A 15128-nucleotide genomic window follows, 5' to 3' on the forward strand; every position below is an offset into this window, starting at 1 on the left:
GTTCGTATCATCGCATGTCAGTTTATTGCAGCCTGCAAACTGCAACGCATTAGCGCACGCGACGGACATGAGCATGGAAACAGACTCACTGCTCTGCCCATAGTTTAATGTAATCACAGAATATATGATTGACTGCTCTACTGTCTGGTTCAGCTTCTAACTTTAAAAAAAAGACTTTCTGAGGTGCTGGGTCACAGGAGGAACTGGTTCTCTGTCGCCACTTAGTGGTCGGAGTGTGTCCTCACAGCCCCCCCCTGACAGCTCATACCATCAGAACCCTGCTCTCCAGATCCCACTGATATACTGTGCTTTATTGTAGTGTCTTTAGTCACTTTGGCTAACTGACAAGAAAAACAGCAAATCAGGTCGTGAAAGTAGAGAAATCCTTAAGAGGGACATTATAGAGTTCAGGTGAAAATAAATTGTATGTTTCTCTGTGTGAGTGTTTTACTCTTTTTGTGGTTTCCAGCAATTTTATATGTTCTTATTATACTGTACTTAGTGGTGGACGGAGACTCGTGCGTGTGGACATGAGCACATACTCGTGAAATAGACCCAAATCCACGAGGGGGCTTCCTGCCCTGACTTTTACCTCTCAGACTCTGCACAGATCATCAGACTCCCACAAAGGCTCTCGTCCTAACACGACCCATTGGAAGCCTGCAGTCAAGAACAACTCCTCCAGCTATTGTTCGTGTCCAACACTATAGGCTTTCAATTGATTTCTTCTGCTTATGACTAATTATAAGCAGAAGCTCTAACCCAGTGCAGGTTTTCTCCCAGGAGAAACAGTAACCTGTTCTCATGACTTTAGGGTCCTGAAGTACTTGTCTGCAAGATTTGGGCTAAAATGATATTTGAATCGAGCGCTTACAGATGTGACAAGAGTGGGACAGTCAACCAGATTTTATTTAGAGAGCAGGTAGTGATTTAATATTCTTCTATAATTCATGTCTTGTTCTCCACAGGTCTCTCCTACAGCAGCTCCAGAAGCTTCAGTCATTGGTTTCAGGGAAAGTTGTTCCTCGGTCTAAAATGGCCTCAACTCAAACAGGGACGTGCCTCATGGTAAATATGAATATTGTTCTAAAGCAATGTCCATATCCCATGTGCAATCCTGTTACACTGTACACACTTTGGTTTATATTGTAAATATATATATATTTTTAATATTGCATGTTTACTTATTAATTTGTTTATTTTACTGATGTTACTTTTTTTACTATGGTCTTTCCCCATAGTGGGACTATTAAAGGATTATTTTATCTTATTTTGACACGTATATACACAAAATAAAATGATACACATATATTTTCATGTTCAAGAGAAAATACCATTGTCATTAATGTAATACTTCAATTTCGCAGTGCACATGTCAAATGGATAATTTGTATTCATAAAACAGTTGTGGTAAAAGTAATATTTAATTTACAGCCAACAATTTCAGAAAACATTAAATATAATCCCTGACATGTCCCAGAATCAGACATTCACCCTCCGCTCCGTGCCCCTGCAGAGTGGGAGAGCAACCACAAGCACCATAGTTCGTGTCTCATGTGACTAATGTCTTTTCAAAAAGGAAAAAAACATCTGGATCCAGATTTTTTCCTTGTTTTTTTCTAGCCTACTGAGCCTTTCTGTTTAAATTAAATTAAACTAATTCAATTCGTCTACTTTGGATCTCAAAATAAAGTTTTTGCGCTTTCTACCATTTTCTTAGCTGATGTGTGAACAGCTAGAGAATTTTCTATGTCAGGAGGGTTAGGGTTATTTATAAACATTGTTTTTTCCTCTTTCTATGCAGATGATCGCCGTGTGTTTTGTCCTGGTGTTGGGCTCCTTCTCCCCCTGCCTCTCTCCCCTCTCCTTCCTCTCTCACACCTCCTCCTCTTCCTCTCCCTCCTCTCCCTCTCCCCCTCTTCCGTCAGCGGACCTCTACACCACCAGTCAGGGTGAGTCTTGAAGTATTTACAATATACCTTATCATAGGTTACAGTATGTGACCAGAGTAAGGACATGGGCATCTCGTTTTTAATCTACGCTGCATTCCACTTGCTTTTAACTTCAGTTCCTAAAAGCATTTACTCCTGGGAAAGCCCTTTTTGAAACCAGACGTCTGGCTGCCATCGTGTTAAGTACCACTTTATTCTGCCAAGAACCATCCTGTGAGTGTTGAGGGAAAAAGTCTGCTCGGCTGCACCCAAGCTGGAATCCTGAAATTGGCCACATTGGCCCTACAACTGTCTGGGGGGAAAACGCTCATGCCAAACTGTCCGTCAGTTGGGATATTTCATGTGTGAAAATGGAAGTTTTGGCATAAAATCATTAGGGATTGTTGTGACAAACAACATCAGAGTGAAAGCTGCTGTGTGTTTGTGTGTCACAGTCCGTTCCCGCAGCCTGCTCTTCTACAACGAAGGGGCCCCATTGGAGGAGAGTTTAGTGACATCAGAGGGGGAGAGGCTACAGTCAGAAGCCCACTCCCACGTCCAGACGAGCCATTACACCGCTGATGCCCACAGAAACCACACAACTGGGCCCGAGTTAGACCGGAGGTAAGACACACACTCCTCCGATACTGTGATCTTCACACGTCACATGTCAAACAGTCGTCCTTAGTTTCCTCTCTTCTGTCGTCAGAGAAACAAAACCAGACGGAGACTCCGAGTTTTTCTGACAGACTGCACGACCCCCTCCTCCCATGACTTCTCACCTCTGACCCCTAAAAAAGCCCAAAACCTCCACATTCCTGAACTCACCGGGGTTCACATCAACATTCAACATCCAACCGGATCAAAACCTGCCCGAGTCGTCACATGTCACACTCGTCTCATGCTCCTCAGCCGGCGTCCTGCTTCTACATTGTGCTTCACTTCTTCTGCTTCGACGGCGTCTGTTACACCTGAAGATACTTGAAGGGACCTGAGCATTGGAACTTCTATTGTTATACTTTTGAATATATTTTAATTCTCAATACCCAGCTAATTCATTCAAAATCCCTTTTAATAACCGTGAAGAATATTTTAGAGATGCATTAAAGACACAGGGTGTTCATTTCAGAGCCTCTTGACAGTATATAGAAACTTACAGATGCTATTTTTAGCATTTTAAAAATTGCAAATAGGAAAAAGCTTATTGGGAAATGTGGTCTGAATGATGATAGAAACACAAAGTGGTCTTGCACCTTTGTACTTACATAAACATATACAGTATATGGCACTTTGACAGACCTCCACTGTTTGATTCTGGTTCATGTTTGCACATGGTGATTGTGTTTTACTTCCAACGCACTTTAAATGTACTAAATAGGATAAGTGCTTTAATTTTCTCAACCAATCACATACCATATGTTGATTAAGTGCTGCAAAAATGATCGTTGTGATTATTGTTTCATCTATCGGTTAATCATTTAGTACAGAAAATAAACAGTTCGACACCTGAAGATATTTTTACTTACATAATATGTACAGTGAAATAAATCAAAGATAAGCATCAGATTCTCACAGTAGAGAAGCTAGAAACAGTAACCGACGTATATGATTAATGAATTATCAGAATTGTTGCTGATAAATGTTCTGTCATCACATAATTGAATTATTAAATAATTAATTATTTAAACAGTAAATTTGAATGCAACTTGTGTGTCTACAAACACTTAACCAAAGTAGACAGTGTGATGAAGACAAAAGCATCCTGTGCCATTTTTTAAGTGCCTTTCACTCACGTCAGTCAAATGTGACAAACTCAGCCTTATGCCCACTCATACTTTAAACCTGGACCTGTAACTTCAGTTAGATTACACACTTTTGTTAATTTCCCTGGTTCTTGTTCCTCGTGTAACGAATCCTAAACTGCCTATGCATATTTGGCCGCATAGTAGCAAAAGTTTGCGGTGAATTCACCTTTTCGCGGAGCCCACCTCGGTTTGAAGAGCTTAAATGGGTTTTCAGGTAGTAACAACTGAACATGTAATGTGATTTATCTTTCCCTTTTTTTATTATCTATTATCTAACTAGTTTTTAAAATTCTGACCAAAACTGGATGTTATTTTTGGGCTGGAAACCATGTTTTCATTTCAAGAGAACATTGACGGGGTTCTGCCAGAGGTAGGGAAAACATGACATAAAAGTATTTTCATGGATTTAAAAAATTGTATATGTAATATATTTGCAGCATCAAAAAAGAGCATATTTAATTTATGCAACAAAAAAAGAAAAATTGATCTTGTTTTAACGTTTGTTTATCTTAATTTTTTCTAAATAATGTTTACAATAAAACCCCACAAAAAATACAACCTATAATATATTCTGAGCATCAAAAAAGGGCATATTTATTTTATGCAAAAAAAAGAAAAGAATTGTATGTTGTGTTTTGGCATTTAGGATGATGTGAAGGTTTATAAGATGGTGTGTAGTTTACATGGTGTTTTCATGGATTGTAAAACTTTGACATGATCCGTTTGTGTCTCTAACTGTAATACAGTGTTTATCTTTCACTGCTGTCGCATGAAAAGCCCCGAGGGATTTTTGTTCCATTATGATCTAAAACTGAACCTGAAAAAAGAAAAAAATAACTCCAAATAAATTCTGCTTAATGTCTTGACCCAAAAATCCAAAGAAATGTTCCACAAACCACCTTCAGATATTGATCATCATGTTAAATATAAATATTGTGTTATCAATACATCCGATAACCTCTGAGCAGCAGAGGAAACGTCTAAAACATCAATATAAATGTGCTCATGTGACAGCAGTGCATGTTGTATTTATTCCTGTTTGTAGAAAGTGTGTATATATTGATGAAGCCAATCGGGGGATTAAAACATAAATGATCTTTCCACAATGTGGGGGAACACCAGGACATTTAAAGACATTTTTATTATCCGCACCACTATTTTGACAATGTTTGAAAAACAGTTACACTCCCCAGAAAAATGTCATGGTATTCCATCAAATTAAAAGAAAACGGATGTTTCACTGTCCCAAATCCAAATCCTTGAGGAGTAAAAATTCTGACTATAAAACATCCAGAAAAAAATTGTTTTTGTTTTTATATTGTGTTTTATGCCGGACGTGAACAAAAGCGTCACGTGACTGCAGCCCCCCTTTGCTCAACCACTCTGTGGTTCTCACCCTTATCAGTCTCAATGCACCAGTGTACATAAATAATGACAACTCAATGTGCAGATGTTGTAAATAAAGGGCCTTGTTTTTGTATTGTGACATAGTCCAAGACTTTAACCTGTGGAAAGTGGGAACTGAGAAGAAAAAAAAATAGTAGAAAAATCTGTGGATTCTGGGGGATTAAATGGGGAGGGTTAAAAAAAAAAAAAAGAACAATTACAGGGAGGGTGAAGTTTTCCACTTGTAAAGAAACCTGGACGACACAGTAGCTTCACACAGTTTGAATAGTTGTCAAACACCAGGAGTTGCTGGATTATTCTACCAGAGAGAATGATCCTGCACTTTCCAGGCGGTTCGCTTGTTTGAAATGTGTTTGGATATGATGTTGTCTTGGTTTGTTGTATAGTGCCTTGCATGTTCCTCCATATATAATTATGTTATCTTAGTGTAGTCAGTAGAGTAGAAACCAGCAAAATATTAAAAAACTGCATCAGCAACACTGTGTCCATTGACTTTCTTGCTTTAAATGTGACTTGTGATAATCATAAATTGGGAAAATCGGATGTGATTTTCTCTGTTCCCAGTTCTCTGATCCCCTTTGACCTCAACATGAACATAACTTGAGTTTGTTTTTCGATCTGTGAGACACTGTCCGGCTCAAGTCCAAGTCCCAGACCAGTGTTTTAGCTGAAGTGTTTGAGTATGAGCTGTCTTCTGAGGTCCTCTGCCAGGCTGTCGCGGTCCTCAGGTCTCTGCTCCAGGCTCTCAGGCTGCTCCGGGGGGTCTGTCCTCTCCAGAGTCCAGGCATCTAATCCCGACTGCAGGGAGGCATTGTGGAGGACACAGCAGGCCAGCAGGATGGACGAACTCCTCTCTGGAGCATACTAGACACGGGAAAGGAGAGACGACAACCAGAAATAACCAACACTGCTCATAATGCTAGTCCATGTTGGTTTTTTTTCTAAGAAAATACCTGCAGGTATCCTTTGGTGCCGTCTAAACATCTGAATCTGGTCTGGATGGCTCTGAAGGTCCTGTCCACTATCTCATGTGTTGCAGTATGGGCCAGATTATATCGAAACTCTGCAGGGGATTCTGGGCTGTAGACCGGGGTCATCAACCACTTCCTCAGTGGGTAGCGACAGTCACCTGGGAAACATAAAACCTTTAACTTGTTACCTCCTCTTTCCAACATCTAACCTGAGTGGGTTTCTGTCTCTAAAAATCCATGTCTCACCCAGCAGCCAGCCTTTCTCAAAGTCCTGCAGCTGTTTGTGGAGAGCAGATCTTTCTAGAACATCGGTGTCTTTGAGTCCACCGGGCCAGTGGGTTTCTGCGCTGAGTAACAGTCCTCGGGCGTCACAGACGAGCTGGCAGGCCACAGAGTGAAACCCTTTTTTGTTCACGTACGACGAGTCTTCGCTGTTTGGAGCTTTGATAGCCACCTTGATATGAAGCGCAAAGAAAACGGAGGAACAGTTGACTGCTATAGAAACTGATAATCAAATCATGGAGAGTACAATTTATTGTATTACTGTATTAATATATTTAAACCTGAACACAGTCCAGCACTCCCAGAACTCCTGGAAATCCTGCAACTCTCTGAAACTCCTGGAAGGTCAGTTCCCTGCTGGAGGGATCCCTGTTTGGAAAACATGATTAGAATTAGATTTTCCTTTCTATGATGCTTAATTGATGCTTTTTACCCTTAACGATACAGGAATTCAAAATCCACTCCATGCAGTTTATACCTGTTGAACGTGATGAACTGCGGAGCCTTCTCCACCAGGGCTTTGGTCACATTGGACACACATCTCGACATGGATGCCTGACTGATCCCTATAGTATCCCCCATGGACGTCTGGAATGAGCCAGATGTGTAGAAACCCAAAGCAGCCAACACCTGGACCTCAGGGCTGATGGCTCTGGACCGCAGGGTACGTCTACAGAGATCCTAACACACAACAACGCAACACGGCGGTAAACACATTAAACATGGTTTATTTCATGTGTCAAAATATGAGATTATGAGGACATACTCACATCTCTTAGCAATTCCACAAGATACAGAATGAACTCTCTGGGGAAGCCAAACTGTGTGAGGAGGATGGTGTCAGAGACGGAGTCCAGGTCAAAGCGGTCCAGGGTCTTATGACCTCGACCATGCAGGAGTAGATCACAGTCCAAGATGGCTATAGGGATCGCCATGCTGTAGGTAATAACACATTTACATCAATATATCACTTGGATTGTTGTCATATTCTTATTTGACATTCATGCTGGTATATGTTCATCCTTTTGTTCCAAAAACAATCTTTGTTTTAGGGGGTTTACTGCTGTGTTGATACTGCAAATTCTCTACACGTTACTTCCCAAGTACTTTGTGTAGCACATTTCCCAGAGTTCATTGCAGTTTTATTTACTAACCTGATAGCTAAATGTGATTAATAGTATAAGACTTTTGAGTATTTAGTTGTATGATTCTTCAAAGCAAAGAGATACAACTAATTTGAACTCCGATTTATCAATTTCACTGTAGGCTGTAACCAATTCAAATGTTGTTATGCTTTATAACTCATTATCAGGAAGTAGCTAACATAAGCTCGCAAGCTACTTTGACTTCGAGCTGTCCTTATTTCAGTCTCCCTTGCATGCGGAAACAACTCTACGAACCCATGTAGCCAAATCGATTTACAATAGAAAAAGAAAGTACAATCATTATTTATTTTTTTGCATTATTTAAAAAAACAGCTCTTACTTTACCTAAATCGTGCAGCATTTGTCAACCACAACAAGCCAAAGGAACACCTAACTTCCGGCGCAGAGTAGCAGATTCGACACAATTTATTTTCTAATATGTCTTTTATTTTCTAATATCTAAATAATAGTTTTCTGTTTGAAAAATAGCTCAGATAATGTCATTTTTTAAAATTCTTGCTCTGCTATCTGGTAGTCTGGTATCTTGTGTTTTTCAACCTGTACAAATAAAATACGTTTCCTCCAGAATCCCCGAAAGTGCCTTTGTGAAAGTGCTGCTATCAAAACACGTCGACATGGAGGAGATAAACAGACGAGAAGCCTACTCGCTGTTGATGATTTGTACATCTGAAATGGGTGTATAATGTTTGTTGGGCGCAGTTTTGCTCGTCGCGTTTGTTGACGTGGCTGTTGTTACATTGAAACTACATTTTGAAGGGGAAAGCTAATGTAAGTTTTGCTTTTTCTCATGAAGTTAAAGTGCGTCGCATTCAGCTGGCTAGCTAAAATCAGCCTATTGGCTAACGCTCGTCATCCAGTGTGACACGCACCCCAGGACCTCTGCCTCGCGTTGTGATACCTGAACCATAAGCAATTACCGATGGAATTGCGATATTACAGCTTTTTAATATGTCAGGCGAGGTAGTGTATAGCTTAAGGTGGTTGTCAGTGTCCTGTAGCTTAACATGACCTCCAAATCTTATCGGGCAATTTTCTTGTCAACTTGGAGGCCTAGCTTCGTAGCGTGTGGCAGGAACAGTTGCTAAGCAAAAAGAACTGCGATAAATAGTGTTAATGTCTACAAGTTTGTCTGGGTCATCATTTGACTTTTAGGTCGTTGAGCTGTTTAATTGAAGCCATCTATGCAGTTAATTTACGTGTATGTATGTAAATATATCAGTTGTTATCAGATTTCAGAATGATCTTTATTGTCATTACACTCAGGTAAGGTACAGGAAGATTACATAAGAAATAAAAGGCAATGCTTAAAATAAGTTAAATTTTTACATTTACAAATTCACAGATTAATATATTTACAGTAAGTAGTGTCTCAGAGTTACAGTCTTAGGGGGTGAGGCTGTGTGTCAGTCAAAGTCTTTGATGTGTGTATGTGTCAGTCTTTGATGTGTGTGGGGGCTCACATTTTTCAGCAATATATTATCGATTCATTCCATTTTCGTGAATAAAGGTTGGATGCAGCTGCATAACGACAGCTGATTAATGTCTAAAATTATCACTGTCAATATTGTCTGCGTGTTTCCTGTCCATCTCTAACGTGCTGTCATGTTGCAGGGTTGTGTCAACATGGACCGTGACCTAAGTCCCCAGGATAAAAAGGACTTGGACAAGTTCATTAAGTTCTTTGCCCTGAAGGTAACAGGCTCTTGTGATTTTCTTTGTCCCAAAAAAATTTGAATTAAAAGCTCTCATATGGGCTGTTACTGTGATGGCTGTTCAGACTTTGGTTTCTTATTTCCGGTTTTGTGTGTGTGTTGGTAGACCGTTCAGGTGATAGTCCAAGCCCGTCTCGGAGAGAAAATCTGCACTCGCTCTTCCTCATCACCTACAGGCTCTGACTGGGTAGACTTAATTTTCCTTCCCCCATTGATTTATAAATAGTTATTGGATTTGAAATATGACACTTTGACTGTTGATATAGTATGTAAGTATATTGTTATTTTCCTACAGTTTAATTTGGCCATTAAAGACATACCAGAGGTGACCCATGAAGCCAAGAAGGCTCTGGCCGGGCAACTTCCCGGCATCGGACGCTCCATGTGTGTTGAGATCTCCCTGAAGACATCAGAGGTAAAACCTCCTTCAGTCGATCACCTTGGATCATCTACTGTTTCCATTTTCTTCTTTTGTAAAATCACTTCCTCACCAAATCAACTAGTTTGGTTAGGTCTCATTGCACGAAAATATTACCAGTATTTTCTAAAATTACAATCACCAGACTACTCAACTTCTCTTGTACGTTTTCAAACGAGCCCCAGATTTATGTTCCTCTGGTCACCTGCTCTCCTGTTTCTGCTCCACTCAGGGCGACTCAATGGAGTTAGAGACTTGGTGCCTGGAGATGAATGAAAAGTGAGTGGATTTTGCTTCGTAATCGTTCAATTTGCCAAATGAAATAAGATGTCTGCCAATGCCGTCTGTGTGTCTGTGCCTGTATAAAGTTGTAAGGAATTAACTAGGAGGAGCACAACATTTTTTTTTACATCTGTAGTGATAGAATCAGTTGCCACAATACTGACGCTGTGATGCTGACTTCATCATGTGCATCACTTGTGATGGCTGCTTCTACATCAGTTGAAACACAGCAGTTTGCTTTGCATAGAGCTTTGTGAGTGAGTGAGCATCAGCTGCTTCCAGTCATAAATACGAGACTTTGTCTACATATCAGTGACCTTTTGTAGTTATAAAACATCTGTAAAAGTTTTTGTTTGAATGCTTTTTTACCCTTTGAAATTTGAATCCTAAAGAAATGTTGAACCTTTGAAAGAGACTCTTTTTGGCAGATGTTCAGAATTATTAAGATGTGACTAATTAATGTCATTTTCACAGCTGATTTGAATCAATAGAGAAAGATCACAAAAAACATTTTAAAAAAATGTATATATTGTACTGAGTCGCCGTGTTGTCTGCTTCTGCTGCAGGTGCGATAAGGACATCAAGGTGTCTTATACGGTGTACAACCGTCTGTCTGTCCTCCTGAAGTCTCTGCTGGCCATCACCAGAGTCACACCTGCCTATAAACTGTCCAGAAAGCAGGGACACGACTATGTCATATTATACAGGTGTGTGGCTGCGTAACACCACGTCTGCCGTTTTGTGAATACTCTTGTCCGGTCATCTAAACATGCTGGTTTGTCTCGTTTCTGCCTCTCCTCTGTCCAGGATCTACTTTGGTGAAGTCCAGCTGAGTGGATTAGGGGAAGGTAACTGTAAACTTCTTGACTGACATGTCTCGAGTGGGGGTTTTAATGATGACATGGGATTACACAGCTGCGGTGTTACACTGTGTGTGCCTCTGTTTGAATGTTGTTTGTCTTTAAGGTTTCCAGACGGTGCGCGTCGGTGTCGTTAGCACCCCTGTGGGCACAGTCACACTTTCATGTGCCTACCGCACCAACCTGGCATTCATGTCTAACAGGTAACTAACATTCTACATCTGAACTAAGATATTTGTCTCCAAAGAAATATATTGTGTTTTTATTTGAATGGAAACATATCTGTTAGTATAGCTTAATAGTTTGGATAGAAAGAGATGCAGTGGGTCAGAAAGAAAGGCGTAAAGTGGCTTCAGGTCTTAACATTTTTCTTCAGGGCCTCTTTACTTTATAGAATAAGCCCAATTAGTCAACTGTTGGCATGTCGCCCTCTGCAGGCAGTTTGAGCGATCCGCTCCCATCATGGGAATCATTGTGGATCACTTTGTGGATCCTCCCTGCAGCGGCCAGCGTCCTGCGACTATGGGACACCCCTGCAACTACAGGTAGCTACGGAAAGCTCTAAGCCTAAGTGAAAAGCAACACTTGATGTTAACTGACCACATCTCCTCTCAAGATTAAGCGGCAGCTACTGTACTGCAGATCAGTCTCAGCCTCAATGTGGAGCTTTTAGTTGCTGTAATACATCATGTAGCGAATCCCATCGCACACACCAGCTCCTCCTCACTCATGTCTTTGAGACTCTTTCATTTTTAATTGCAGAGCTCCAGATGAGGAGGACGGATTTGCAGGAGTTCAGGATTCGCAGGAGGTCTGCACCACCTCCTTCTCCACCTCCCCTCCCTCCCAGGTAGGATGCACTCGCTCGTTCTTAGCCTCTTTTACCTTGTGACTTCTCTCTGTTTTCATGCCTGTTCTTGTCATTTCACTTTCTCTTTTCTCTCTTTGTCTTTTCATTCCTGGTGTCCTTTCATTGAATGTTTTTTTTCCGTGTGTGTGCGTGTGTCTGCATTATGTCAGTGTGTGTGTACACTGAGTCCATCTCCTTCCAAACTGTCTAAGCCCCTCCCCCTGGGCAGTCTGCAGCTTCCACTGGCTCCTGGACTTATCACTCACACTGTGAGTCTGCCCTGGCCACTGTGAGAGTGTGACTGTGTGTGTGAGAGTCTGTGTGTTTGTTAGACACTGAACATCTCTGCTGTGGTTTTGGAGTGTGTTGCTCCGTGGTGTGTCGGAAGTGCATCAGAAACTTTTCTTTTTAACTGTCCTTTTTACTGTGTTTTAAAGCTCCATCACTTACTCGTAGCTTTATGCGTTGTGGCTACAGTTTGCTGTGAATGCTGTTCAATAGATGCATTTTTATCTTTTAGTATCATTTCCATCACATGAGAACAGTAGAATGAGCACAACTCTGAGGTTTGACACCACAGTACGTCTCTCCAGTGCTTTTACTGAATAAACCTGAAATCCTGAATGTCTTGTGATCAGCATTTGTTTCTGTCTCTGTGTCTCTTTCTAGCTTTATGCTTCCAGATTATCCTACCAGCCTGCTGCTCTGGCAGGAGCTGATCTCTGTCACCCCGCTGCCAATCCAAACCAGGTGATGCTGCAGTCGCTCGCCAATCAGTTTATTTCCACTATAGACACATCCATCAAACTGCAAAAGCCATAGTTATTATTATTATTTTATGATTTGATGTTCTTCCTCTTCAGGTATTGCATGCTGGGAAGGAGGGCGGGGTTTTGCTGGTTCCTGCCTATCCTCCTCATGGAGCAGACGCTCATCTGACAGTCGAGCATGCCCCCAACACACCTGGCAGCAGGTACATCTCTCCTGACATCACTTCAACTCGGCAGCTTTGTTTCAAGTCAGATTTTTAGTTTTAAGATTTAAGCTCAAAAAGACAAATTTTCTTCTATTTTAATGGTAACAAAGTACATAGGGAAGATTGATTTACTGATTTAGTTTTAGAGCAGAGACGTGATGAAACCGTCTGTGACGTCTGTCTCATCTCTCTTCCCAGCGGTGATGGCGACGGTCTGTCGCAGAGTGAAGATGGAAGGAGGGATGACGGGAGGAGGAGTGCTTCTCCCACCGACCCAGTGGAGGCTCTCAACGCATTCACAAGGAAAGTCGGAGCCTTTGTCAACAGACCCGTCACACAGGTAAATCAAATATAGTTAGTTGTGTGTATCCACTTGTGTTTGCATCACTGAAGGGAACACTGAATGTGTGTATGTGTGTGTTTGCAGATAACAGCAGCGAGTCTGGACCTTCCATTTGCTGCATTTGCTCCTCGAGGCCTGGGCTCGGAGGAGAATGATCCCATGGTAACTGTAGACCTTCGGTTTGATGTGTCGTCTTGTGATGGAAGCGAAGACGTTACTTCACAATGTTTAGTTCTGTCTTTAAACAGACAATGACTAAAACTTTATTATGTTCAATCTTACACACATTTTTGTGTTTGTGTGTTCAGGTGCAGCCCCCAGACTCCCCTCCCTGTCCGTCCCCCCTGCAGGCCAGCCTTCACTCTCAGGGCTCAGAGGGATCAGGGCCGCAGGACGATTTCGTCATGATCGACTTTGTACGTACTTGTTGCTGGAGACTCTTCTGCCTACTCACGACTGTCAGAAGCAGTATGTGAGATCATGGATCTGAAAAATAGATCACAAGGAGAAAAAGACCTTTTGACTCCTATTTTTCACTTTTATTTTTAGATTTAATGGTTTAAAAAAAATAATTGCCAGGTGCAGCATGCATCATCTGTGTTAATTCACATTGCAGGTTTTGGAAAACAGTTGAGTTTCATGGAATTTTAAGTGTTTCTGTATCCTCCATTTTGCAGAGACCTGCCTTTTCTAAAGACGACTTGTTGCCGATGGATTTGGGTACCTTCTACAGAGAGTTTCAGAATCCTCCACAGCTGGCCAGTCTCTCACTACACATCAGCTCACAGTCGATGGCCGATGACCTGGTAACAGACTTGTTTAATTTTTTTCTTTAGGTCTTTTTTTTTTTTTCAACAAAACAGTGAATAAATGTAAGTAGCGACACTGATTTGTGTTTTCCCTCTGCAGGACTCGCTGCCAGAGAAACTTGCCGTCTACGAGAAAAACATTGACGAGTTTGACGCTTTTGTGGACATGCTCCAGTAGAAGAGGAAAAGGCAGACAGGAGAGGACTACATGTGAGAACAGACGGGCAGACACGCTGGAGGCTCTTTAGTTGTTAGTCCTGTGAGACACTCAGACCAAATCACCACGTTCTGATATGAAGCTCCTCGTTTCTGACGTTTTCCTCTCACCTTCCCATCCGGCACGCTCACCTCACTGCTCCACATGTCGTCGTCTTCACTGTAAATACTGTAATATTTCCTCTGACACCGGCATCTCTCCCCACTCTTCGGTCTGGTAGTTATAATTCAAACTGAAAAATCTGTTTTGTGGCAAAAAAATGCTCTTGTTAAATCAGAAATTCAGATGAGGACACTCAAGCTTTTAATTAACTGTAGTTCAGTATAATCTCTCCTTTACGCCACCGCCTTCCTGATCACATCGGAGCTGAAAGATGAGCGACGTTTCTGTAGAAATCAAATCAATATTGTTTGTGTAACAGACTTCGGAAAAAGGCTTTTTTTTCTTCCATCATTGAAAATACTGAAAAGCTGGTCTTGGCAGAAAAAAAAAAATCAGTTGACGCTAATCGTGTGATGTGAAATTGACAGTTTCAAAAGCAACAAGCCTCATTTATTTGCTCCCAGCTGGACTGGGGATTTAAACTTCCTACTGCAATGCCAACGGATTCTAAAGTGAATTGACTACAGCCCTTGTACGTGCAGAGTGGATACACATATTCCAATTCGATTTGTTTTGGAGCTACGCTCTGTTGCCTGTTATATGAAAACTTGTCTAAAACAAATTCAACAGCCCTGCAATCAATCCTAACTTAATGAATTAGTAAATGATGAGATATTAGAATCACCTCTTTATAACAAAACCATTTAATGGAACTAAACATTCAAGTCTTTGCAGGACTGTTGCATTTGTTTTGAGTTAACTACTAAACTGGCAGCTCTGCACTTTAAGAAGTCAGTTAAACATACATATGTATATTTTGGGATAAACATTTCCTGCTGTCTACAGAAGGCACCAGGTCACCATCCATGAATTGTTTGGTTGAAAAGCTTTAAACATTTGCTGTTGGTCTCGGTGTCCTAATAAAAGCATGGTTGCTGTTAAAACAAGGAAAACCTGGTGTCTCCCGTTATCAGCATTTCCCCTCAATTTGCAGTGG

General features: G+C 41.2%; 3 protein-coding genes across 7 annotated transcripts in view; 2 read left to right on the forward strand and 1 right to left on the reverse strand.

Annotated features, from left to right (window-relative positions):
- Nucleotides 1-5620, forward strand: part of creb3l1 (cAMP responsive element binding protein 3-like 1) — a 31418-nt gene extending 25798 nt beyond the window's left edge. For all 3 annotated transcript variants that reach the window (XM_047327723.1, XM_035625384.2, XM_035625382.2), the window contains 4 exons: nt 969-1068; nt 1805-1952; nt 2387-2555; nt 2641-5620. In XM_047327723.1, coding sequence (XP_047183679.1) covers nt 969-1068; nt 1805-1952; nt 2387-2555; nt 2641-2677 — 454 coding nt within the window. In that variant the 3' untranslated portion in view covers nt 2678-5620. The remainder of the gene's footprint in view (nt 1-968; nt 1069-1804; nt 1953-2386; nt 2556-2640) is intronic.
- Nucleotides 4859-8506, reverse strand: harbi1 (harbinger transposase derived 1). 2 transcript variants are annotated; one of them, XM_035625385.2, is made up of 7 exons: nt 8432-8506; nt 7167-7332; nt 6875-7077; nt 6678-6765; nt 6361-6568; nt 6097-6272; nt 4859-6007 (listed from the first exon to the last, which is right to left on the reverse strand). In XM_035625385.2, exons 1-7 carry the CDS (start codon nt 8467-8469, stop codon nt 5807-5809), a joined length of 1080 nt encoding a protein of 359 aa, XP_035481278.1. In that variant the 5' UTR covers nt 8470-8506; the 3' UTR covers nt 4859-5806. The 2 variants fall into 2 exon arrangements, with proteins under 2 accessions (XP_035481278.1, XP_035481279.1); XM_035625386.2 differs by lacking the exon at nt 8432-8506 and adding an exon at nt 7887-8024.
- On the forward strand, nt 8177-15078 carry atg13 (ATG13 autophagy related 13 homolog (S. cerevisiae)). 2 transcript variants are annotated; one of them, XM_035625380.2, is made up of 18 exons: nt 8177-8330; nt 9174-9254; nt 9381-9461; nt 9570-9689; nt 9925-9971; nt 10541-10681; nt 10782-10822; nt 10941-11037; nt 11272-11379; nt 11597-11684; nt 11855-11953; nt 12354-12434; nt 12548-12657; nt 12859-13000; nt 13088-13165; nt 13312-13419; nt 13681-13809; nt 13913-15078. In XM_035625380.2, the coding sequence occupies exons 2-18, from the start codon at nt 9186-9188 to the stop codon at nt 13988-13990; spliced, it is 1617 nt and encodes a 538-aa protein (XP_035481273.1). In that variant the 5' UTR covers nt 8177-8330; nt 9174-9185; the 3' UTR covers nt 13991-15078. The 2 variants fall into 2 exon arrangements, with proteins under 2 accessions (XP_035481273.1, XP_035481274.1); XM_035625381.2 differs by lacking the exon at nt 11855-11953.
- Nucleotides 15079-15128: the final 50 nt, after the last annotated feature.

The sequence above is a fragment of the Scophthalmus maximus genome, chromosome 2 (assembly GCF_022379125.1).
Source record: "Scophthalmus maximus strain ysfricsl-2021 chromosome 2, ASM2237912v1, whole genome shotgun sequence".
Classification (NCBI taxonomy): Eukaryota; Metazoa; Chordata; class Actinopteri; order Pleuronectiformes; family Scophthalmidae; genus Scophthalmus; species Scophthalmus maximus.